Here is a 23,368-nt window from a genome sequence, read left to right as displayed (position 1 = left end):
AGACCTTTTCAGTCCAAACTACAGTGACCATTTTAAAATTTTCTGATTATAGTACAAAGTTAACATTTCATTATGTAACCATTAGTCAAACAATGGCGTTGGACTCAAGCATCATTTGAGAAAAAGAAGCAAGCAGACCAAATTAAGCTTGTATAGAAAAGCAAGTCATGAGGAGTAGTGAATACTGCCAACAAAAACACAAAACTGGGGGAAAGAACAACAAGAAAACAACTTACTTCTCTATTATGGCTCTATATCCTAACACAAACATGACTGGTCACCATCAAATTCAAAAGAACATATACTTTGTTCAGTCCATTAGTAAATATTTATAGAGGCCGGCACTGCGCCAGGCCCTGAAGACATGGAGATGAAAAGATGTACTTCCTGTTTTCAAGGAGCTTAAATCCTTGGGAGATAAATGTGCAAATAAACAGTAAGATTATTGCCTTAATGGGGGCTTGCTGCCCCCAGGGCAGTTCTCTCCTTGAGTCAGGCTTCTCAAGCCAACACACTCTCTGAGGAAACTCCCTCCCTCAAAGAGTACATGGGTTGAAGTCATTGGAAGTCATAGTGAAGAAAGCTGAATCAGCTTGAACATAATGCAGCCTTTTGAGTTTAGGCACAGTTGCTGCATTCAAAATGGCCAGGAAGTGATTTGATTTAGCAATAGGATTCGAAAGGACTGGAGGTTTTTGTGCAAGGACAGCCTCCCTACTGAATGCTGGCCACCCTCCATATGAGACATGGGTACACCCAGTTAGCCCCCCTTAAGAGAAAGAGCTGCTGGCTCTGAGAAGCCGTGCGTTCTAGCTGTGCCCCAGCTCTTAGGATTCCTGCAGCTTGTTTCACCAGTTTACCCAAGCTATATATCCATCTCCCATACCACACCTGTGATTTCCTGCTCATCCCTGAGAGTCACTGGTATAATGCATAAAAGTCCTCTGCTCTTAGGAGCTGAGGGGAAGGCTGTAAGATTGATTCCAAAGCCAGATAAGTTTAAGAGAGTACAGCAAATTGAAATGCTTCCACATCTGCTGGCTTCTAAATTTTTTTACTTTACAAAATTATATCATTGGCCAAAGGGATGAAAGATTATCTGTCTAAATTCAATGCTGGAAATCCACCTCTGAGGGCATATTAAAATACAAGAGTAAAAATTTAGGAATGTTATTTGCAAAATTCACTTTTTTTTAATACCAACTATTGTGTTTTTTCAGGCCAAGTTCAGTATTCTATTCCATCCAGAGGCTGTAGCCTTGTGGTTTAGTTCATATACCAGAAAAATATTCCTCAATCAGTGCAAGACCTTCACATATTCTTTCTGAAATTCCCGTACTTGGCCCAGAGTTCTTGATGCCATCCTGCAATAACACCATCTGGGAGCTGCCATCACTAAAGGCTGGGGCGAGAGGAGGATTTATCAGCCACTGTTCCTGATGCATAAAGATTGATTGGCTGGGTTCATAGCAGTTGCCATCAGGGTTGAAAGGAACTCATGCTTTCTTCCCTGGCCATGGAAACCCCCCATTGTACAGCTGTCCACTGAGATATGAAACCACACTAAAATTCACAAAATAGATTTGGCTTCCAAAGATAACCACCACCCTGCTACACACTGAGATTTTAGTCTCTAAGATTCTGTGAGTGTCTAAATGCTCTTAAATGCACCTGGGCCTTGACACTTCAAGGAAAAATTGTTTTGTTTTTGTTTTTTTTCAAATGATTCTGATAACGATTCTGTTATGGACTGAATGTTTGTGCTCCCGCCAACCCCAAATTCATATGTTGAAGTCCTAACCCCCAGTGTGATGGTATTAGGAGATGGAGCCTTTGGAATGTTGATTCAATTTAGATGAAGTCATGAGGGTGCTCTCTCATGATGGGATTATTTCCCTTCAAGAAGAAGCCAGAGAGTTTTCTCCCTCTTCCTCTTCCTCCCTCCATGTGCAAGCCAAGGAGAAAGGCCTCACCAGATCCAACCATGCCGGCACCCTGATCTTGGACTTCCAGCCTCCAGACTGGTGAGAAATGAGTTTACATTATTTACACCACCCAGTCTATGGCATTTTGTTATGGCAGCCTGAGCTGGCTAAGACAGATTCTCAAAGCTGGAATAATTGTTTAGAATTCCATGGTTTTTTTTTTTTTTTTTTTGATTCAGTAACGAAATTTGTACAACTTGCACAGAATTGTAATAAATGCAATGATATCAAGTAAATGGCAGATGCTAAGTGCTTTCATTACTGTATATAATGGCACATTTCAGGACTTCCTAGGACAAGCCACAGATAAATGTATAGATTTGAGTACATCATATTCATGTATAAGCACTTCCCACGCATCTATTATACAGTTGATGGATATTCATTAAGTATTTCCTTAGCTGTCTTCTGTTCCAGGATTACTTTCCAGCTCTCACGCACTCACTCAGTGGCTACTATTTCAGAGACATAAGACTTACCTTGCCTACTAGGGTATGGTTACATGCGAAAGGACACCAAGCCTTGTTTACCTTTGAGTCAACAAGCCCTGAACCTTGGTCAATGAAATATTTTTAAGTGCTCTAATTAAGAATCAAAAATAGTCTAAAATCAGGGATATTTCACTCTCCACAGACACTGCTGAATATCCACCCAAAAGCAGACTGTACTTTATAGACTGCAGGGGAGACTATATCACAATCTAGGCAGATGATTACAATCTGCCATTGTGTTTCTTAAATGCTCTATAGCCAATCTTAACAGAAAATATCAATCACACAAGTATTCTTTCCATTTCATAAACATTGTAAAAAAGAAACTGAAAATGTGTTTTAGCGGTAAGACAGACCTATCTCATTAAAGCCACTGTAGCCCAGCTCTTGCCTGCTAAGTCCCAGGTCTTCAAGGTCCATGCATTTAAATCCTGGGGGGCACTGGTAGCCTTCTTCCAGCTCTGGTGAGCAGTGTGTATCTGGGATAGCTAAGCTATTCCAGGTTACATTTCTGTGAACAAATTACAAAAAGTTAGCCGATTTCGACACTTGTAAATGTTGATCAAAATGAATAATGTAATCACCCTTCACTAACATCTGCTCCATATGGGCACAGATGTAAAAGTCATGATTCCCGAATGGTGTTCATAGCACAGATGACGGTAAACATTTCTCAAATGGTACGTGATTCATCCTCACGGTAGCGCTTTATAAGAATACTATTACCATCATTGTTTTTGTCATTAAGGACCAAGACCCAGATAAGCAAAGGAAAGAATTTTCCTGTAGATTTGTAAGGAATGTTAATGTGCTTGGGCTTCCTTGTTATTCACAAAATGCTTAACCTACCTGTGGGTACAAATTTTACTTCTCCACTTCTAAGCAATAGTAAATGATGACAGTCATTTTCCATATGGTACGACTACTATGAGTCTTATAAATGACACCTGGTCTTCCTCTGTGTTGGCAGAGGAACACGAGGGTCATTTAGGTGGACAGTGATACATCCCTGTTTCATTGTTCTGGAGGGCAACGTGGAGATTAAATTGATGTACAAGGATTTAGATAAGTAATGGCTTTCTTGGGAGCAAGGACAGGTCATCATTGGAACGGCGACTGTGGAATCTCATTCTGGGCTGACCTTTAAAATGGGCCCCGAATAGCTGCTATCGGAGGCAATTCACGTGGCTTGTGCAGTGGCCAAAGTTTAGGCTAGACAATTTCACAAGCCTTCTAAATCCATGATTTTATTACAACTCATTTCCCACTACTTCGATGTTTCTAGGCATTTCCTAAGTGGGGACCGTCGTCAGGACAGTCTCTGTCCCTCAGCTTATGGCCCAATTGAGGCAGACGTGTTGGGTCATATTTCTTCTTTAATACCCTCTTACATTCAATTGGCTGCTTTCTTCCCTGTATATAATACGCTTTCTCTAGAGTCTGACACCTAACTCTCTGAGATCAATTACCTGCATGAGGCCACCGTGCACACACACATTCATGAGTTTACATACACACTCCAGGCCTGGTGACACTTCATCCAGTTCTGTCTCAGTCATAAACAAAGCTCTAAAAGCCTCACCTGCATTTCAGACACTTCAAGTGTGTTCCTTCAGATTCTGTTAGCTTCAAGGAAATAATCTGTCTGCTGGCTCGGGGAATAAGTATTTAAAGAATTGTTCCCAATCCTATGTTAATTTGCTCCTTTGGATCCCCCATGCAAAACTCCAGGGGAAAGGTCTTGTTGTGGAAATTACCACTTGGTTATGTCAGAGAGAGATGGTTTTAGGCAGACATATCATGTATTTCTCTTCATTTCACCTTTTTATATGTAAGCTAAATTTACATGGCAAATGGAATCTTTGCTGATGTCTGGTCTGAGTTTCTGGTGTGGAACCCACACATTGGGGCAAAGTGGTAAGGGGACTGGGCTTCAGAGTTTCAGAGTAAGGTTTTCTGGGTTTGATCTCAAGCTCTGCCAATTACGAGTGGTGTGACTTGAACAAAGTTCTAAATGTCTCTAAGCTCAGTTCTTCATCTGTCAGCTAGGGAGAGTAACCGTAATTAGAAGCAAAGCCTGTGTGAAGATTAAGTAAAGGAAACCAAGGAAAGCACTCAGCCTAGCACCCAGCATGTTACAATAAAGAAAGGCTCAATAATAACAATAATGCTCAATAAATGCTTATTATAAACAATTAGTGATCATTACGATCATAAAATGTAGCATACAATTAAAACACATGTAAAAACACAATAAAGACTTGTCAGAAGAACAGAAGGAATTCAGGCACATGATACCGACAGCATTTTGTTCACGGGATTATGCAGCTGAAAGAAACTTTATAGATCACCCAATTCTTAACTTAAGAAAGGTGAAGGTGAACTTCAGAGAGGGAAGCCCATAGAAATTAATTTTTTTTTTCATTTCTAAGACTTTAAGAAGACAACAGCAGCGATGGTTAAGAAAGCACTGTCTCCATGAAAAAGTTCAAAAAAACATCACCTTTCAGCTGTTTGGGTAGGAAATTGGACTCCAGAGCCAGTCTGCTGGATGTGAATTCTAGCTTCGCCTTTACTGCATATGTGGCCTCCCCTATCTGTGCCTCAGTTTCTTCCTCAGGCGATGGCAGGGAAATGCCTCTCTCTCAGGACTCTGGCAAACCTGGGTGACTTAGGTCTGTAAGGTACTTAAAACGGGGTACTCGGCAGACGGCAAGTATCAGGTGTTACTGACTGCTGTTGGTATCTCGAAATTTGTAGACTGCTTAGATTGGAACTCTAGTCCTGGTGTGTGCTGCCTCAGTTTCCACATTTCTAAAATGGGGATAGCCTTTTTACCTATTTGTAGGAGTGTCTTAATGACTAAATGAGCTAACGTACAACTCCCGAAATAGCACTGGCAATTAGTCAATCACTCAATAATTGTCACCTATTATGACTATGCTTTCACTGGTTTCTAAGTATTGTTTTTTTTCCTTTTTTATTTGATTTAGTTTTTGTTTCTTTCATATTAACACTGATTTTCATTTCAAGCACAAACTTCACCAGCACAGATATTATGTTGAAATCTTTTGGCTTCAGAGGCAGCAGATTTGAAACATATTATTTTTGCCAAAATCAAGCTATTAGCAAATGCTTGTTAGAGACACATTTATTAGATGATTAATTGCCCTGGAACTCATGTATCTAAAACCACATGATGATTACTCTTTTGAAAAGTGGAAATAAACATCAAGAGTTTCAGAATGTGTATTTGTTATTTATCTTAGTTTCGTTGTCACAGTTAACAATTATCTTCTAGGTGTTATTTTTATTTGTTAATGTTAATTATTTCCTTGTTCATCTTCCCTCAGATATTCATGATAGAACACAAGAGGCTCTCTGGAATTAGGGAAGGTAGAATTCTTGCTAACCACCAGCCAAACTCTAAATACAGACAATGATTCTTCCAGGCCTAATATTCACTCATGCTTAAGTGGATTTCAAGACCTGCATTCCTTACTCACAGTTGGATTTCTTGAAAAAAAATTATCTACTTCTAATCCCTCTGACTTAATTTTTAGCCCATTTACATGATCTCCAATCCACTGAATTTGCTCTAGTTTATTTCCACGTGCCCCATCCAACTGGAACACTTTCAGTTTTCATCTTCTACGACTTCTAAGCAGCATTCCACATGGTTGTTTTGGTAGTAGGCGGAATAATGGCCCCCTAAAGATATCCACATACTAATCTCTGGAACACTTGAAGATGTTATGTTACATGGCAAATGGAATTAAGGTTATAGATGTGAACAAGGCTAAAAGTCTTGAGTGATCATCCTTGTTTATCTGGGTGGGCCCAACCTAATCACACAAGTCCGTAAAAACAGAAAACCTTTCCCAGTTGTGGTTAGGGAGAGACAGAGAGGCAGTGTTGCTGGCTTGGAAGATGCTAGTTTTGTCCCTGTTTCTCGGGTCATTCTCCTTTTCCATCTTCTCCTCCTGTAACTGGCCCTCAGGCCTGAGTTACTCTGAGCTTGGTCCTTAGCCTCCTCTCTTTTTCCATGATGCTCTCTATGCAGACAAATCCATCTCCATAGTTTCAATTCTCTCTCATCCTAGGTGTCTTTTAGTCTCAGAGTTATGTGTCCAACTACCTAGTAGATGTCTCCACCTGGCTACACCCCAAGTGCCTCCAACTCTATACCCCTTACTGAACACAGACTCCTTCCCCAACATTTCTTCATAACAAGCAGCACCATGAGACCTTCATCCAAAGTACTGAGCAAGCTTGAGACTGTGGAATCTCCTTGATACCTACTTCTCCCTCAACTTCCATAACTAGTCGTCATGTGTCCCTAAATATACTCCAAAATATCTTTTGAGCTCATTCAGCTCTCACCATCTCCACCTCCACCTGCACCACTATCTCGTCCCCTAACTGGTCATCCTGCAGCCACTCAGCCCTTCTGATCCATTAGCCACAGAGCATTAAGACAGACTTTTCATAATCTCAGTCTTACCTGAGGTCTGTCTGTGGCAAATCTCATCCATAAGATCCTAAAGGATCTGGCTCTTCCCCTTTCAAGTGTCCTGGTATCCAACCATGGTGGCCTCTCCCAGCTCTTGGTATGCTCCTTCTACCTCAGGACTTTTTCTTCTGCTTGGAGATCTCTCCTCCCATCTTTGCTTGGTTAACCCATCTTTCAGCTTTCGGGCCCCCCAGTCTGCATGTCACTTTCTTAGGGAAGCTACTCCAAGTCCCTCAGGCTGGGTTAGGCTTCTCTGCTGGGTTAGGCTTTCTCCAAGTACCCACACTTCACATTTCAGGCACTTGGGAAGTGTCTAATTCATGTTTGAGTGGTCAACTGTTCATTGGATGTCTTCCAAACTCGACTATTCCCCAGTGTAGGCTGCAATTCCCTATAGCCCCTAACACATAGTCTGTGATGGTTAAATTTATGAGTGAATTTGGCTAGATTATAGTGCCTAGTTGTTTGGTCAAACACCATGTAAATGTTGCTATGAAGGTAATTTTTTAGATATAATTAACATTTAAATCAGTAGATTGTGAGTGAAGCAGATTACTCTACATAATGTGCCTGGGCGTCATCTAATCAATGGGAGGCCTTCAGAAAAAATACTGACATCTTCTGAAAAGAACCCTGCCTCCAAATTACCTTTGGACTCAAGACTGCAACAACAGCTCATTCTGAAATTTCTAGTTTGCTGGCCTGCTCTGAAGATTTTGGTCTTGCTAGTCCCCACAATCACATGAGCCAATTCTTTAAAATGAATTCTACTGGGGTGCTTGGATGGCTCATTCAGTTGAGTATCTCACTCTTGGTTTTGGCTCAGTCATGATTTTGGAGTCCTGGGATTGAGCCTCCCAGCAGGCTCTGTGCTCGGTGCAAAGTCTGCTGGAGATTCTCTCTCTCTCCCTCTCTCTCAAATAAATAAAATCTTCTAAAAATAAAAATAAATAAATAAATAAAATGCCATCGTAATTATTTTTTGGCTAACTGAAGGAATGTTTCTTTCCACCATTATTTAAATCTATGGCAAATCTATTTATGTGCTTGTTTATTTGTTTGCTTATAAAGTAACTACAGAAAAAATTCTTCAACAATTGGATCCTGTTGTTTCTATGCAATTTTTTTTTTTTAATTCTTTTACCCTTTTTTTTTTTTTTTTTTTTGACAGAGAGAGACACAGCGAGAGAGGGAACACAGCAGGGGGAGTGGGAGAGGGAGAAGCAGACTCCCGGCAGAGCAGGGAGCCCAATGCGGGGCTCGATCCCAGGACCCTGGGATCATGACCTGAGCCGAAGGCAGACGCTTAACGACTGAGCCACCCAGCCGCCCCTGTTTCTATGCAATTTTTAAGTGTGATATCTAAAAATTGGCATGGAATTACCATTTTTTAAATTTTGGCTTTAGTAGTTTCCATGTTTCAAAATGAATACTGGAATCCCTTGGAGAAGTTAATTATTTTTCAAAAGACATTAATTATCTGCCTGGCATATGGTTTTTTTGTTTTTTGGGTTTGTTTTGTTTTGTTTTTTAGAGAGAGCGGGAAGGTGGAGAGGGGCAGAGGGATAGAGAGAGAATCTTAAGCAGGCTCCCAGCTGAGTGTGGAGCCTGACTCAGGGCTTGATCTCATGACCCTGAGATCATGACCTGAGCCAAAATGAAGAGTTGGATGCTTAACCGACAGAGATACTCAGGTGCCCTTATTTTTTAATTCTTAAAATATCGTATTTACAAATAACATTATGTAAGGGTTTGAGATCTAAGAAAATATGTTCTCAACTTGTTGCTAATATTGTTTATAACAGCCCCAAACAACACCTCAATATTTAAGAGTTGTATGGTTTTAAGGTAACCATTACTCCTGATAGTAAAGAGCATCGATTGAGCTGTATATCGGAACACAAGGATTATCATCTCAGTTCAATGATTAACCAACTTAATTACCTTGGGCAATTCACTTTGACCATCTGAGCCTCAGTTTCCTTATCTGTAAAATGAGAAACTTCTTAGCTATTATTAAAAAACAATTCCCACAACGACCCCATCACACTTTCATATTTTTAAAAGAAAGGTGATAATTAGGGCGAACCATGTGCCCATTGTGTTCTGTTCTCATCTCTCCACAGGATTCACCGATGCCAAATGCAATAGCTCAGGACATTGTGCTCAAACTGCTCTCTTCATTACAATGTCATCTCTCTCTACCAGTATCAAACTGCTCTCACTGCTGCAACACATTTAGTGCTGGCCTTTTGTAATGACTGTCCCTTATGAACATAACTGTGGTTATCATTACTTAACCCCTTTTTAGAGATTGTTTTTTCCATATTCCTGGTAGGGCCACTTTATTTCATTTGTCCATCCATTCATTCAAAATGATTAAATTTGAAAGGCCAATTCTACGCCACACAACATGCTAGAAATGGAGATGACTAAGAAGATATTTCCAAATCAAAGTCTTTATTACCTAGAAAAGTAATGACCACAGGAGAGCACGATGAATGCTTTGAGAGCCAGATATCGGCTCTTAGCATTACAGGAACACCAAGCAGAAACATCATGAGTGTGGGTGGTGGATGGTGAGCACCAGGGAGACCTCCCAATGGGGTCGTTGCTTGGGGTGACCACTAAAGGATCAACAGACACGAGATCTAGGGCGGATACACCCCCTGGCATCCTGGAAAGTGGAAATGCCAGAGCCTGTGTGTGCACAGGAGAGAAAGAACAAGAAATCACAGGGAGAGAAAGAGAACAACTTTTTTGCCCTTTCATTGGGGTGTAGCTGCTCACAGCTTTCTCTCAGGGCTTATAAACAATCACTTGTTACCATACCAAACAATTTGTAAACTACATTCTCAGAAATTGGCATATTGGGGAAAAAGACAAAAATCTGTGCTTCCCCCAAACTGACATAGTATGTCTGATATACTTTGCACTGACTACAATCTGTCCCTCGTTTGTGAGAATGGCCAAAAAGGTCAAACACACTAATTTACAAAAGAGATCATTACTTAAGTTATTTGCATGATTTTCATAAAATATACCTATGATGGGAATTTATAGATATATATATAGATACAGATTTTTGTTTATATTTTTCTTTTTTCCCTTGAAGAACTAAACATAAGCAGAAAAACACTGCGGGCTTGTAGCCAAATTTGGTCCATTTGTTGTAAAAAAAATTCACAGAGGATCAGCTACACCAAAGGTGTTTCTGAAGTTTGCATTCCATGGGGAAATTGTCAGTGGTGCAAAGGAGGTAGGCAGCACAGCAAATCCATATGCAACAGATAACACTGTACGCCTAAGATCAGTTTGTTATTTATTGCCATCAATAGGTTTCTCTTCTATTTATACTGTATGTTCTAGGGAGAAGTGATAAACACAACACACTTGAGTTAAACCCATGGAGTGAATCTCACACACACACACACACACACACACACACAGAGTCTTTGCATCTGGGAGGATAGTGAATGTGCCCTTTGATACCTTAAGGCCTGGCTCGCCTCATTCCTAGTGGCAGCCAGAAAAACAAGGCTCACTTTCTTGCATTTAGATGTGGTCCCTTTCCTGTATTGACAAGGAACCTGCTCTGGCTGCTACCCGCCTTTTGGGTTCATTCCAGAGAATCATCTGGCTTTGTTTTCACTCCTATTTGGCCTCCGCTTTCAGGATTAATTAAAAGCTCTTATGAACTGGCCTGGCTACTGCTAATGCTGGATGCTTTGGAACACTCACCGCACCCTGGAATTTGCAGAGAAGAGACTACTTATTGATTTTTGAAAACTTTTAATTGCTCTCTGGGACTTTTATAGGGACCACAAACAAGACAAGTAGTCTGCGGCAGGAAATAATATTGACATCACACCACTTTTTATAAACAAGGAAATCTGGCACATTTTCTAAAAATTTAGGGAATAAATTTCCCCTTACTGTTAAGCGGAGAGTATCGTAATATGATTTTCCATGCCTTAATCCATTCCTGAATGGCTAGATGGACAAAGCCATACCATAAAGAACCGAATTCGTCATGCATCAAAATGGTAAAATTAAGTATTTTTTCAAATAATGTATGTAATTTAAATGACAAAACGTGATTTTCTTTTGAAAGCAAGTATTTCAAACTGTCAACATACCTTGTTGTATCTGAATAGTTCTTTTAATTATATATTTTCTCCAACTTCACTCCCTTAATTATATTGCTCACTACTTCACCAATATGGATAAGGGGCCAGATGCCGGGAAACTGGCATCTGAGCAAGGATTAGGCAAAGAGAGGTATATGAATGTATTCAAAGAGTATCAGCAAAGTAAAGTATCAGGACACAGAGCTTGCACTGATCAGCTCCAAACTGGAAATGTGACAACTGTTTTGAGGTCATAAGACAAAGTCTACTACCCTTGACATTGTGAATCTAGGCCAAGGGCTCCTCAAGCAGTAACTCTTTTCCCTTTGCTTGAGAAACTACACGATCCAGGGTGAGAAGTTATCTGGAAGGATAACGGACCAAGGAGTCAGTTGGCATGGTGGAAAACGGCCACCAGAATCTGGGGCCAAGATTACAGATTTTCAGTTGGTGATTTTGCCAATTAATTAATGTGTGGCAAGGAGCTCTTTCCTCTTCTCTTTCATGAGAATCATCATGTCCAACCTATGAGATCACATTATGAATTAGCAATTAGGAATACAAAGTGCCTCATACATATGAGGAGCTCCAAATATATTCATGTTTACTGGCTGTTGTGTGGCTGAGTTGTATGGTTGGGGTTCCATCCTTTGGGGTCAAATGATGTCAGGGCTCACTGGTGCTAAGAACATGTAGCTACCTTAAAAGTGAAGATCAGGGAAGGATGTGGAACGTGCCAGAGCCCCAGTCCCCAGGTGCCCTCAACCACACAGTACACCTGCCCAGCTCAGTTGCTAGACCTAAAAAAGGTAGGAGTCCCTGAATCAGTAAAATTGAGATGACTGCCCTGTGATCCCAGGACACACACCGACAACCTGCTTCTCTGGAAGAATGACAAGAGGCTCTGATTACCTCTGGTGCTTCACAGACATTTCTAAGGAACCAGCCTTCAGGGAACAGGGAAGTCAAGTTCCCCGCAGTGGGGGTGTAGCAGCTGAAAGCTTAGCATTTCTTTGAAGACTCCAGCTTTATCTTTGACGAAGCCATGCAAAATTTGTGTTCTACTCTACAACACATCTTTGGGAGTTTTAATGTAAAACTAAGGTTTTAAAACACTGATTTCTAACCCAACCGATTCTGAGAATCTTAGCCCTGCTATAAATATGAATCTATGGGTGTGGCTTGGAGTTCGTATTTTTACAAAGCTCGCCAGGTGATTTTTTCTATCAGAGAGATCTCGTCCTGGAAATGAATTCCCCAAATGTACTGCTCGTGCTGTTATGGTCATGGCATGGTGACTACGGTTTCTATCGGAGGGAAAGCAGGCTGGTCTGGTTGAACCTGAGGCGAGGTATGATTTCTACACAGGCAACTACAGTGAATGCTATTTGCAAGGGACTGAATTGTCAGGGCTCCTCATTTCCCATTCATATAATATGATCAAGAGTCCCAGGACCTCACGGCAGAATTCAGTCCTAATACAAGCCATCTTAACCATGTATTCATCCACCCCATGCAGAGCCTGTCTCCTAAGCATGTGCTCCTTGTAACCAAAGGGAAACTAATCATTGTACTCAAATATTTTGGACACACATGTGTTGAAGATCATCTCATATACCGACCAAGGCACAGCCGAATATTGAAAGGCATAGAAATCGGTGTCAGGGAGAACTGGGTTTCAACCCTGCTTCTGGCACTTACACACTGTTTCATCTTGGATAGCTTACTTAACCTCACTAAGCCTCAATCTCCTGGCTGTAATACAGAGTGTAAAAATAGATTATGACGTTAACAGGTCGTTGTGGGTATTAAATGAGAAAAAAACCCCAGATATCAATTGTACAGTAAAAGTTATTTACCACTAATAGTAAGTAAGAGTTTTATAACCTATGTTATTATATTCTCTTCTTTTTGGAAAGTAAGGTCAAAAAAAGTGCTATATTGTAATTGATTGAAAGAAATTACCCAATTTCTTTTAGACCCTTCTTCAAAGTGTAGGGTTTTCTTTTTTTTTTTTTAATGCTAAAGATGCAGATATGTTTTTTCTATTCTGGTGAAAATCACTTTGGTATTAATTTTCATATGGGAATTCAGTTTATTCTGAAATATTTTCTTATATTTTTTAAAAAATTTGTAACATATGAAAGGTTGATTTAACTGGGGCTCAGGTGGGCCACATCCTTGAGATGGGTATACACAATGGATTTAAAAGAGATATATGGAGTGATACAAATATATTGCATGCCACTATTTTATAGATTTGGATGGGGCAGAATCCCCTGGAACATAACATCTACATGGGGATGGAAAGAAACCAGATGTCATATGGACTTTCATTTTCTCTATGCCATATAAAGAGCTTATGCATATGGACGTGGATCTAATGTGCATATAGGTTTACAAATGTGGGCTTATAATATGGTAGAAGTTGCTCAAATGGCAGATCAAGCATAGGCTGGAAAGTCAGACCTGAGTTCAAATCCTGGTGCTCTCACTTACGAAATGAACATATTATTTATTTTCTTTGGGACTGTGTCTTCATCTGCAAAATGGGGGAAATAACTGCTTTCAGGTTGCTCTGAAAATTAGTTATAGAAGCAAAATATATGAAATATAATAGGTGCTCCACAAATGTTGCTATTAATTTAGTTAGAAATCTATATGCACCCATCAGAGTATTTTCATTTCTTATTTAAATATTTTAAAGACGAGCTTTCCAATATGCATTTATCCAAATTTGTTCTTCTATCTCCCATCCAGCAGACATCTCTGCAGGAATCCAGTAAGTTAAATGTAGCAGTCTGTCTTCATCCTTCAAAAGAAGTTTAAATATAAATCAAGAAGACTTCAAAGACCTTTGCATGAATTTGAGGCAGTTATGATTTTACATATTCTACAAAATTCCCTCTTGATAAAGTCCATAGAAATTAGAAATTAATATTTTAAGTTCCACTGCATTTCTATTTTTAATTCTTCTGAACTTTCCATTAAAAAAAAAACTTCATTATTTTGTGAACAGAATGTATAAGCCAATAATTCATTTATTTTCCAAGGACCCTAAAGGATAAACTTAAATATTATTTGGGACCAGCAAGAGAAAGCTAACCCAAATCCAACTCTGTGTTGTCTCTAGGCTAAGTGTTAGTGATATTTTATAAAATACCACCGAGTCCTACAAGCTGCCCCGGGTGGGGTGACCATCCTGAAACTCCCCTGAGATGGAAAAGAAAGCTGTTAGTAATTACTCTGCCACAGAAAGGACCTATGAGGATTGTCCTGAGCATCTGTGACATGTGGCCCCCCACCTCCATGTCTCAAACCTAATGGCTCAGCCATTATAAGCATTTACTTGAACTCCTGATGGAACCCTGTTCTCCTTAGAGTAAACTTTTATATACTTAATATTTACATTTGCTTACTTTAGAGTTTTTCTAATTATCTCACTCTTGGGAAGATTTCATTATTTGATACTAAGCTAGGACTAAATTTCGCTCCTTTCTCGGGAATGGTAATAAGGTGGCAGATAAGCTTTCATCTCTTCTATTTCACCTACCAGCTCATTCTCACATGTTCATCTTGTAGCTTCCGGGAGATTTGGCATTTTGCAACACCTGTTTCTGCCAGAGGCCACTGCTCTTCTCAAATTTCTTTAGGATATGAACTGCTTTGCTTAGTCAAATCTCATTCCTCGTCCCATAATTGCCTTGGGTCCCCCATTCATCAACAGAGAAAAATCTAAAGCTTTACGAGTAATGCTATGGAGGACAAAGGGAAGACTCCCTTTTCTCTGCTTTAAAAGAAATCAGCTCCATCTAAAAGCAAAACTGTGTGTATTGAGTTGCTTCCTTATTTATCTTGTTTGCCTCACAGATTATACACAATCAATTCCAGAGGTCAGCCTTGAAACGCGGGATATACAGGTTCCTGAGCAGACACAGCTCTGCCTGCAAACTCTCCCATTATTAGGCTATAGTGCATGCAAATCAATTAAGCAGAAATCGGACGATTGTAAAGGACAACAATTAAGAAAAACGAGGTCATGACAGCGACTGGCAACACGAATCACTGGAAACACAGCCATCATACTGTAGCTTAATCCTAGTTCATTTAGAGATATTTATGAGAAACTCCTAATTCAGAAGCAACCAAAGGAAACAAAAAGGTTGGAGTTTTTTTTAATTGGGATTTTTATGCATTTTTTTTTCCTTCGGGCGGTTTTTTTTATGAGAATTTATGAGAAACTCCTAGTTCAGAAGCAACCAAAGAAAATAAAAAGGTTGGAGTTTTTTTTAATTGAGATTTTTACGCATTTTTTTTTTTTTTTACTTTGGGCGGTTTTTAAGTCTAAAAATACATTAAGGTCTGGCTGGAACTAATGGTAAAACGGCATCAACAATTTTTCTGCTTCTGAGTAAGACATTAAAATTCAGTTAATACTGAACTGAAAATTAAAAGAAAAATGGTATAAGGGATTGGTCTTTGAAATGAATCATCAAACTTATGAAAATTGTTATTATGAGCAACAGTATTGCTCTGCAGCTACCTACCTATTTTCTTCTCAAAGAGTAATTGTCACAGAAAAGGAAGGCAAAATAAATATGCATGTTCATAAAGCTAATGGGCAGATTTTATAAATATGGGAAAGAGAAAATGCAGACATTCCTCCATAACTGCTATGTCTAGAGTAACTGAAAATTCTGCCAAAACGTATGTAATTCTTCATAGAGAACTCCATTTTTAGGATAAAATAATGAGCTGGAGCTAATATTCAGAATACAAAAGGCTTTTAGTATTCTTTTCAAAGCCATTCATGTCCTAGTACTGGGTATGGTGAGGAGATGGCAAAGAGCAGTTTCTGAAGTGATGCAAGGGTCCTGAGGTCAGAGGCGCTCCTCTACCTCTTCGCCATTTGCATTGTACTTTATGTGTCAAAGTTAAGTTTGCCAGCAGGATGCCTGATCATCTAGCTAGTTTTACAATTTTAACAAGCTTTAGAATTCTCACACATCCCGACTTGATTTTTAATAAAATGGAAACTTTAAATCAGCTTCCTGTGCTTGCAGCTATTAGAACACAGCGGGCTTTCTTATGCGGAAGCTTCCTCTGTTCTTTGCCTCTCTTCTATTGTTTCCCGCCCACACAATATCTTTTTACCACCTCCATATTCATTCATGGAACAATCTAGACAGATTTTACAGCCTACATACACTTAAAAAAAAAAAAAAACTACCTACAGGTTTTCTTTCACACATGTGTCTCTTCCATCACCCACACAGGCAACCCCCTTACTCACCTCTTCCTTCAACGTCCCCACCCTGTGTGTGTGCTAGCTCACTTCTTCTTTCCACTCATAGCAGTGCTTTCTTATTTTTTAACCATTTCTCCCTTGTCCCATTTAACAGCTTGCTTTTCTCCCTTTGTTTTTTTTTAATTTCCTCTTCTATATCAATGTCTAAATATAATGTATTATACACCATGCCTTCAGCACATAGTTACTAAGTACTTACTCTATGCTAGAATACTAGGTACTGGCCCTAAAAGGAGTCTTCTCCACCCTTGTCCTTTGTGTCCTCAAGGACTTCACAGTGTAATGAGAAAAATGGGGGCGGGGGGAATTAGCTATGAGTGCCCGAGGGCTAGGTCTGGCAAACTGGGCTATATTAAATTCAACTCTTTCCATTACAAACAGCTAGATCTATTGAATAAATGGTAACATTTAAAAATGCATATCTGGGCTTACAAGAAAGAAAAAATATGTCCCAAAAGGTCAAAAGGTAAGAGGGAACTAAAAATAGAGGGGAGTCCATGAATTGACAAAATCGTGGTATGGATGGGGGCTAAGTGTCCAGTAGCTAAGAGCTTGGGTTTTAATGCCCACAAGAGGCAGAAAACAGGGTCCAGAGTATACATAAGGCAGGAAGCTAGAAAGTGACCCCATACATACAGCCATGTTATTATCTAGACAAATTCCAGAGTGTAATATGGGTGAAAAGATAAGTCAAATAGATTAATCAAGCACAACAGAGACCGTAGTTACAAACCCAAATACAGACCGGGAATTGGTAAATGAGAAAAGTAGCATTAAATTCAGTGGGCCCAGCACACAATAAATCGTGCTGGACCAACTGTCTAACCATATGAAGAAACTTAGATTTCCGCTTTACACTGGAACATTTCTAAACTGTTTTCGTAAGATATACTTGACATACAATAAATTGCACACATTAAATTGTACAGCTTGATAAATTTTAACATGTGCACAGAACCACAATCAAGATAATGAACATACCAATCAACCCTAAAGGTTTTCTTTTTTTTATTTTTTAAGATTTTATTTATTTATTTGAGAGAGAGAGAGGGAGAGAGAGAACAAGCGGGGAGAGGGGCAGAGTGAGAGGGAGAAACAGACTTCCCGCTGAGCAGGGAGTCCCATGCGGGACTCAATCCCTGGGATCATGACCTGAGCCTAAGGCAGACGCTTAATCGACTGAGCCACCCAGGTGCCCCAACCTCAAAGGTTTCCTAATGCCCCTTGGTAACTCCTTATTCTTATCCGTAACCTTACTCCCAGGCAGTCCCTGATTTCCTTTTTGTTGTCACAGATAAGCTTGCATTTTCTAGAATTTTGTATGCATGGAATCACAGAATATGTAATCTTTTTCATCTGGCTTCATTTGCTCAGCATAATTATTTTGAGATTCGTCCAAGATGTTGTATTTATCAATTTCTCATACTTTTTTTTAAATTGCTAAACAGTATTCATCATATGGATATATCACAATTTGTTTATTCATTTACCTGTTGGTGGAAATTTGGGTTGTTAGCAGTTTGGGCTATTACAAATACAATCACTATGTCTAAGTCTATTTTATGGACATATGTTTTCATTTCCCCTGGTTAGATATCTGGAATGGAATGAATGGGATATATGGTAGGTGTCTGTTTAACTTTCTAAGAAACGCCTAGCTGTTTTTCCAAGTAGTTACACCATTTCTCATTTCCATCTTATTTAAATAAGAAATGAAAATACTCAGATGATATTAGGGTAGCACACCCCTCATTCTGTCACACTGAGGAAAATCTCCAAATGCACACTTTGAATTTGCTTAGTCTACTTTCCCACGGGGTAAACATTTTTCAGTCTGGCTTGTCTTGAATACTTGTCTTTAAAAATCAGGCAAGAAAACTTTGAGGAAACAGAGAATACAGAACAGAGTACATAAAGACTTTTTTGTTCAACTTAGACATAGAGTTTTCTCATAAGAATTGCAGAAACTTTCTTGTTTATCACCTAGATTAAAATGCAGTTAGTAGATAAACTTACCCTGGTTTCGTGTCATTTACCACACAGTGATAGGTAAATGTTCCAAACATCTGAACTCCTAAAATTCCATAAAGAAGCAGAAAGAAAAGGAGGAAAATTGAAACGCTCCAAATTTGTTCTCCCGATCGCCTAGAGGGGAAAAAAGGTAGGCAAAACTTACAAAAATGTCATCAGCTTTTCTCCTTAACTTACATAAAAGCAGTACTTACTTTAAAATGTTTGTAATTCTGGTCCTTGGTAGCTCAAATCGGAAATAAATCCGGAATGCCCGAATCATAATTAGTGGCCGCGGGATCCGCAACATGCCCCAAGGTGACATCTGGTCAACTATATCAGCAATTTCAAATACCTGTGAATTAAGAGGTAAGAAGAAACAAGCTCAGAGCTTCCCTTAGCTTTGCCTGTAGTTATGACAAACACAGATGGCATCAAGAGTTCACCCTGTACTCCGAACTTCGCCCTGCACTATTTTCCACTGAAATGGTCCATTTTGAAGCTATAGCTATCTTCAGAGAAATGAATACATAAACTAATATAAATCCATTGCTCTTACTCATTTCCCATATAATTCATCGAAGCCCAGTTTTTATTACAAAAACAAGTGCCAACTTAGAATACAGAGTAAGTATGCTGAGCCTTCCTCACGAATAATGTCCTTTGGTGGAACTTTTTTAAAAATAGCTAGAACATAAAGTAATGGAGAAAGGGTTAAGATTATTATAAAAAAATAAAAAAGGAATTGTACCATTTACTAACAGAGGCAAAATGATAATTAGAAAACGTTTGTCAGTCATATAATAGCTATTAAATGGAAAAGAACGCATGAATATGCAGGATGAAATCAGATTGTTGGAGAGGTGAGCTTTGTAAAAATAAGGAGAGCTCATCAATAAGCATTAAGATGACTTTGCAGGATGGACTGTGAATTTATTCTATTCTAAATTTTGTAATGAAGAATATACTACCTTAAGTTGAATTAAATGCAAAACTGAGGCCTAAATGAATGCATGGAAATTAATTCTATTATCCAGTAAAATCCCACCTTTAGCCTTTTAAATATATGTTCCTTATTTCTCATAGTAAGGCATTTTCTATTTGCGATATGGTATTTTATGTTCATTCCAATGTATCTATATTTGTCAGCTTTTTTTGGTGAGGACTCAAGTCACATAAAAGACTGGAATTTTAATATTTAAACTCAATTTTTTTATTCTACAAATACAGAAATCTTACCCCATTTTCTGTCCTTCATTTCAATAAATATATTTTTATATCTTTTTAATAAGAAATAATTTGCTATAGTGTTGATTGAAAAACAATTCACAGATGTGACTGACAATGATTAAAATGTTAGTTTTTTATCATAAACATTTAAAATAACATGATGTTGAAGAAAGTTACACCATCACATTTGACATATATTGATTATTATTTTTATTTAGAGTTTCAATGCAAAACAAAGCACATTTTGGAAAATACCCCCATGTAAATTAAAAGTTTTAATTACCTGTAACACCAATGAAACCCAAAGGCAGAAGACCATAAATCCATCAAAAACACACCAGCGATCTTTCACATAGGAACTATCCCCCTAAAAATAAATTTCACATGGAGTTATGCAAAATTAATAATTTCAAAAAACATCTGTGGAGAGAAGGGTCATGTGTTAATTCAGTATAAGCTATCTATAGTTTTTGTATCAGAATTGAAGAAACTTTCAAAAGGAATACCTTTAGCATTTTATTTTATTTTTTATAAAGATTTTATTTATTTATTTGACAGAGAGAAACAGCAAAGAGGGAACACAAGCAGGGGGGAGCTGGAGAGGAAGAAGCAGGCTCCCCGCTGGGCAGGAAGCTCGAGGTGGGGCTCAATCCCAGGACCCTGGGATCATGACCTAAGGCAGACGCTTAACGACTGAGCCACCCAGGCACCCGGTGGAATACCTTTGGCATTTTAAATGGCATTTTATATGAAGAAAATAATTTATGAAACACAAGTAACTACAGAGCTATGCATGGAAAATTTTAAGTTCACACAAACAGAAAACATCACTATTTTTTCTCTTAGCCTCACAGATACTACCATTTAAGAAACCAGAGGTCATCCCACTCAGTAGGCAGCTTAAGTCCAGCTTTCTTCCTACAAGAACCAAGAGCAATAGTGGTCAGCATGAAGGCCTTTAAACCTGTGGATCAACCACCATAAGTATGGAATTAACCAGGAATTCACCTCGAGCTAAATTAAACATGAAGAAGCAACTTACCTTCATTAGCAAATATATCAAACATATATTGACTTTAACTTTAATTGGAATCACATGTGATAAAGAAGACACACTACTTTCATCTTTTAATAATGAATCTACTCTGACATTAGAATGCATATTTTTATCAAATGGGAATTTTAGAAAAAAAAATTCCCTTCAAATAACAAAACAGAAAACCTCCTTAGATTAGAATTGGAACCTTAAATAGGAAGACCTTTGCTTTCTTAGGATTGCCCCATTAAGTCTCTAGTTCCATCATAATCGATGAACCTCAACTCTGAATTCAGTGACATCTACCATTACCAGCTCTGACTGAACCTGCTTAGAAAATAAAAAAGGAACAGAAAGCCAAGATTTTAAATAAAAGGATGAAATCTGTTATAGGATATTTAGGAAAATAAAATAATTTCCAGAACCACCTACTCTTATTAATAAATAGGCTATCAAAAAAACTCCTTGAGAAGTTTTCAGAAATAATCTGTATTATTCACAGAACTAACATTATGATAAACCACTTCATGAAAGTTATCTGACCCAGATGTGAAGTATAAATTCAACTTAGTTAATACTGAGGAATCATCTACTTTACATAAGAGGATGTATAATGTCTCCTGAAACACACACACACACACACACACACACAGCAATCTTGCATAGAAAAACTGATATGTACACACCCAACTAATGTGTAAGATAGAATAACTTATAATAAAGCTATAAACGTGGTGGGGAAGATAGGAAGATTAATTCTATGGAGAGTTTAGAGAAAACAATGCTAGCTCCCAAATGCCTAAATAATTGTATCATTGGTAAGAGAATCAACTAAATTTGGTAGTTCGTATATTTGAGAAGTTCACAAAAGAGGTATGAAAGCAAGCCTGAGGCTTGGGGTCTGGGTAACTAGGAGGACAATGAACCCGTTAAGTGTTATGATCAACATATGATGATTAAACGTGATGACGAGAAAAACTGCACCTTGGGGAGCCTCTGGTTCTCCTGAAACACACACACACACACACATCACATACAGAGCAAATAATTTAAGGATATGATCGTTGTCCTCAAAACCTCACAAAATATCACAAAATATCTTTTACTACAAGCATCATATTTGCCTTGTATACTGCATAGTTAGCTGAAAATATAAATTAATTATAATCTAAATATAGGCAATATAGTTCCTGCATAGTGTGTATTTCAGTTGCATATTGTATATAGCATACTGTATATTCAATTGCAATATTGAATATTGTATGTCGCATGGTTAGCTGAAAACATAAATTATATATTTGATTATAAATTATAATCAAAATATAGACAATATAGACAATATATAATTGAATTATCTCTGAGCCTAATTTTAATTGATAACCAAAAAGATAATGGAACGCAAATTATTTAAGATACATTTTAAAGATTTTTATTTATTTACTTGTCAGAGAGAGAGAGCACAAGCAGGGGGAGCTGCAGGCAGAGGGAGAGGGAGAAGCAGGCTCCTCGCGGAGCAGGGAGCCTGATGTGGGACTCGATCCCAAGATGCTGGGATCATGACCTGAGCTGAAGGCAGACGCTCAACCGACAAAGCCACCCAGGCGTCCCTAAAGTTACACTTTAAAGATTCCCTTGAGTTTCTTAATATTTATTGTTCAATAAATTCAAAATTTATTGTTCATTCTGTCATTCATTCATTCGTTCACTCAATGTACAGAATACCATTATGATCTAGACAGTGTTTAAGGCAGTAATGACACAGGAATGAAAAGAAAAACAAAAACTCCTTATGTGATTTACCTTCTCAGTTTAAAAAAATGTTAACTCTACAATATATGTTGGTAAGTATTACGAAGAAAAATAAAAGTGTGTATTTTCAAATTGACTTTTACTAAACAAATGTACTTTTCCTGGAATGTTAGGAAGAAGGAAAGAGAAATATCACTTGATCTTTATTTTAAGAACTAGGCATAGTTGTGATTGTTTTAAAAAATGCAAAGAATCCCACAAACAAAAGCTGAAATTTTATGGGACTCAACAGAGAACTATTTTAGAGTAGTTCTTTTTTTTAACTTTTTGAGGAACCTCCATATTGTCTTCCCGAGTGGCTACACTGGTTTGCCTTCCCACCAACAGTGTAAAAGGGTTCCCCTTTATCCACATCCTCACCACCCCATGATCCAGTAATTGCACTACGAGGTATTTACCCAAAGAATACAAAAATACTAATTCGAAGGGATACATGCACCTTGATGTTTATAGCAGCATTATCTACAATAGCAAAATTATGGAGAGAGCCCAAGTGTCCACTGACTGATGAATGGATAAAGAAGAGGTGGTTCATATATACGATGGATTACCACTCAGCCATAAGAAAGAATGAAATCTTGCCATTTGCAATGATGTGGATGGAGCTAGAGAGTATTATACTAAGCAAAATGAGTGAGTGAGAGAAAGACGAATACCATATGATTTCACTCATATGTGGAATTTAAGAAACAAAACAAACAATAATAGGGGGGGAAAGAGGCAAACCAGGAAACAGACGCTTAACTATGGAGAACTCACTGATAGTTACCAGAGGGGGAGATGTGGGAAATAGGTGATGGGGATTCAGGAGGGCACTTGAGATGAGCACTGGGTGTTGGATCCAAGTGTTGAATCA

At 38.4% G+C, this 23,368-nt stretch overlaps 1 protein-coding gene across 3 annotated transcripts in view; it reads right to left on the bottom strand.

Moving 5' to 3' along the window:
• The window catches only part of NALCN (sodium leak channel, non-selective), a 295,723-nt gene that overhangs the window by 254,655 nt on the left and 17,700 nt on the right, over window positions 1–23,368 (bottom strand). For all 3 annotated transcript variants that reach the window (XM_021695963.1, XM_021695962.1, XM_021695964.1), the window contains exons 3-6: window positions 19,951–20,034; window positions 18,653–18,792; window positions 18,444–18,572; window positions 2,833–2,987 (exon numbers count right to left, since the gene is read on the bottom strand). In XM_021695963.1, the coding sequence (XP_021551638.1) occupies window positions 2,833–2,987; window positions 18,444–18,572; window positions 18,653–18,792; window positions 19,951–20,034 (508 nt within the window). The remainder of the gene's footprint in view (window positions 1–2,832; window positions 2,988–18,443; window positions 18,573–18,652; window positions 18,793–19,950; window positions 20,035–23,368) is intronic.

Source organism: Neomonachus schauinslandi, chromosome 3 (assembly GCF_002201575.2).
Source record: "Neomonachus schauinslandi chromosome 3, ASM220157v2, whole genome shotgun sequence".
NCBI classification, from domain to species: domain Eukaryota; kingdom Metazoa; phylum Chordata; class Mammalia; order Carnivora; family Phocidae; genus Neomonachus; species Neomonachus schauinslandi.
Note: the sequence above shows the minus strand (reverse complement) of the source record. Positions and strands in the feature narration are given on the sequence as shown.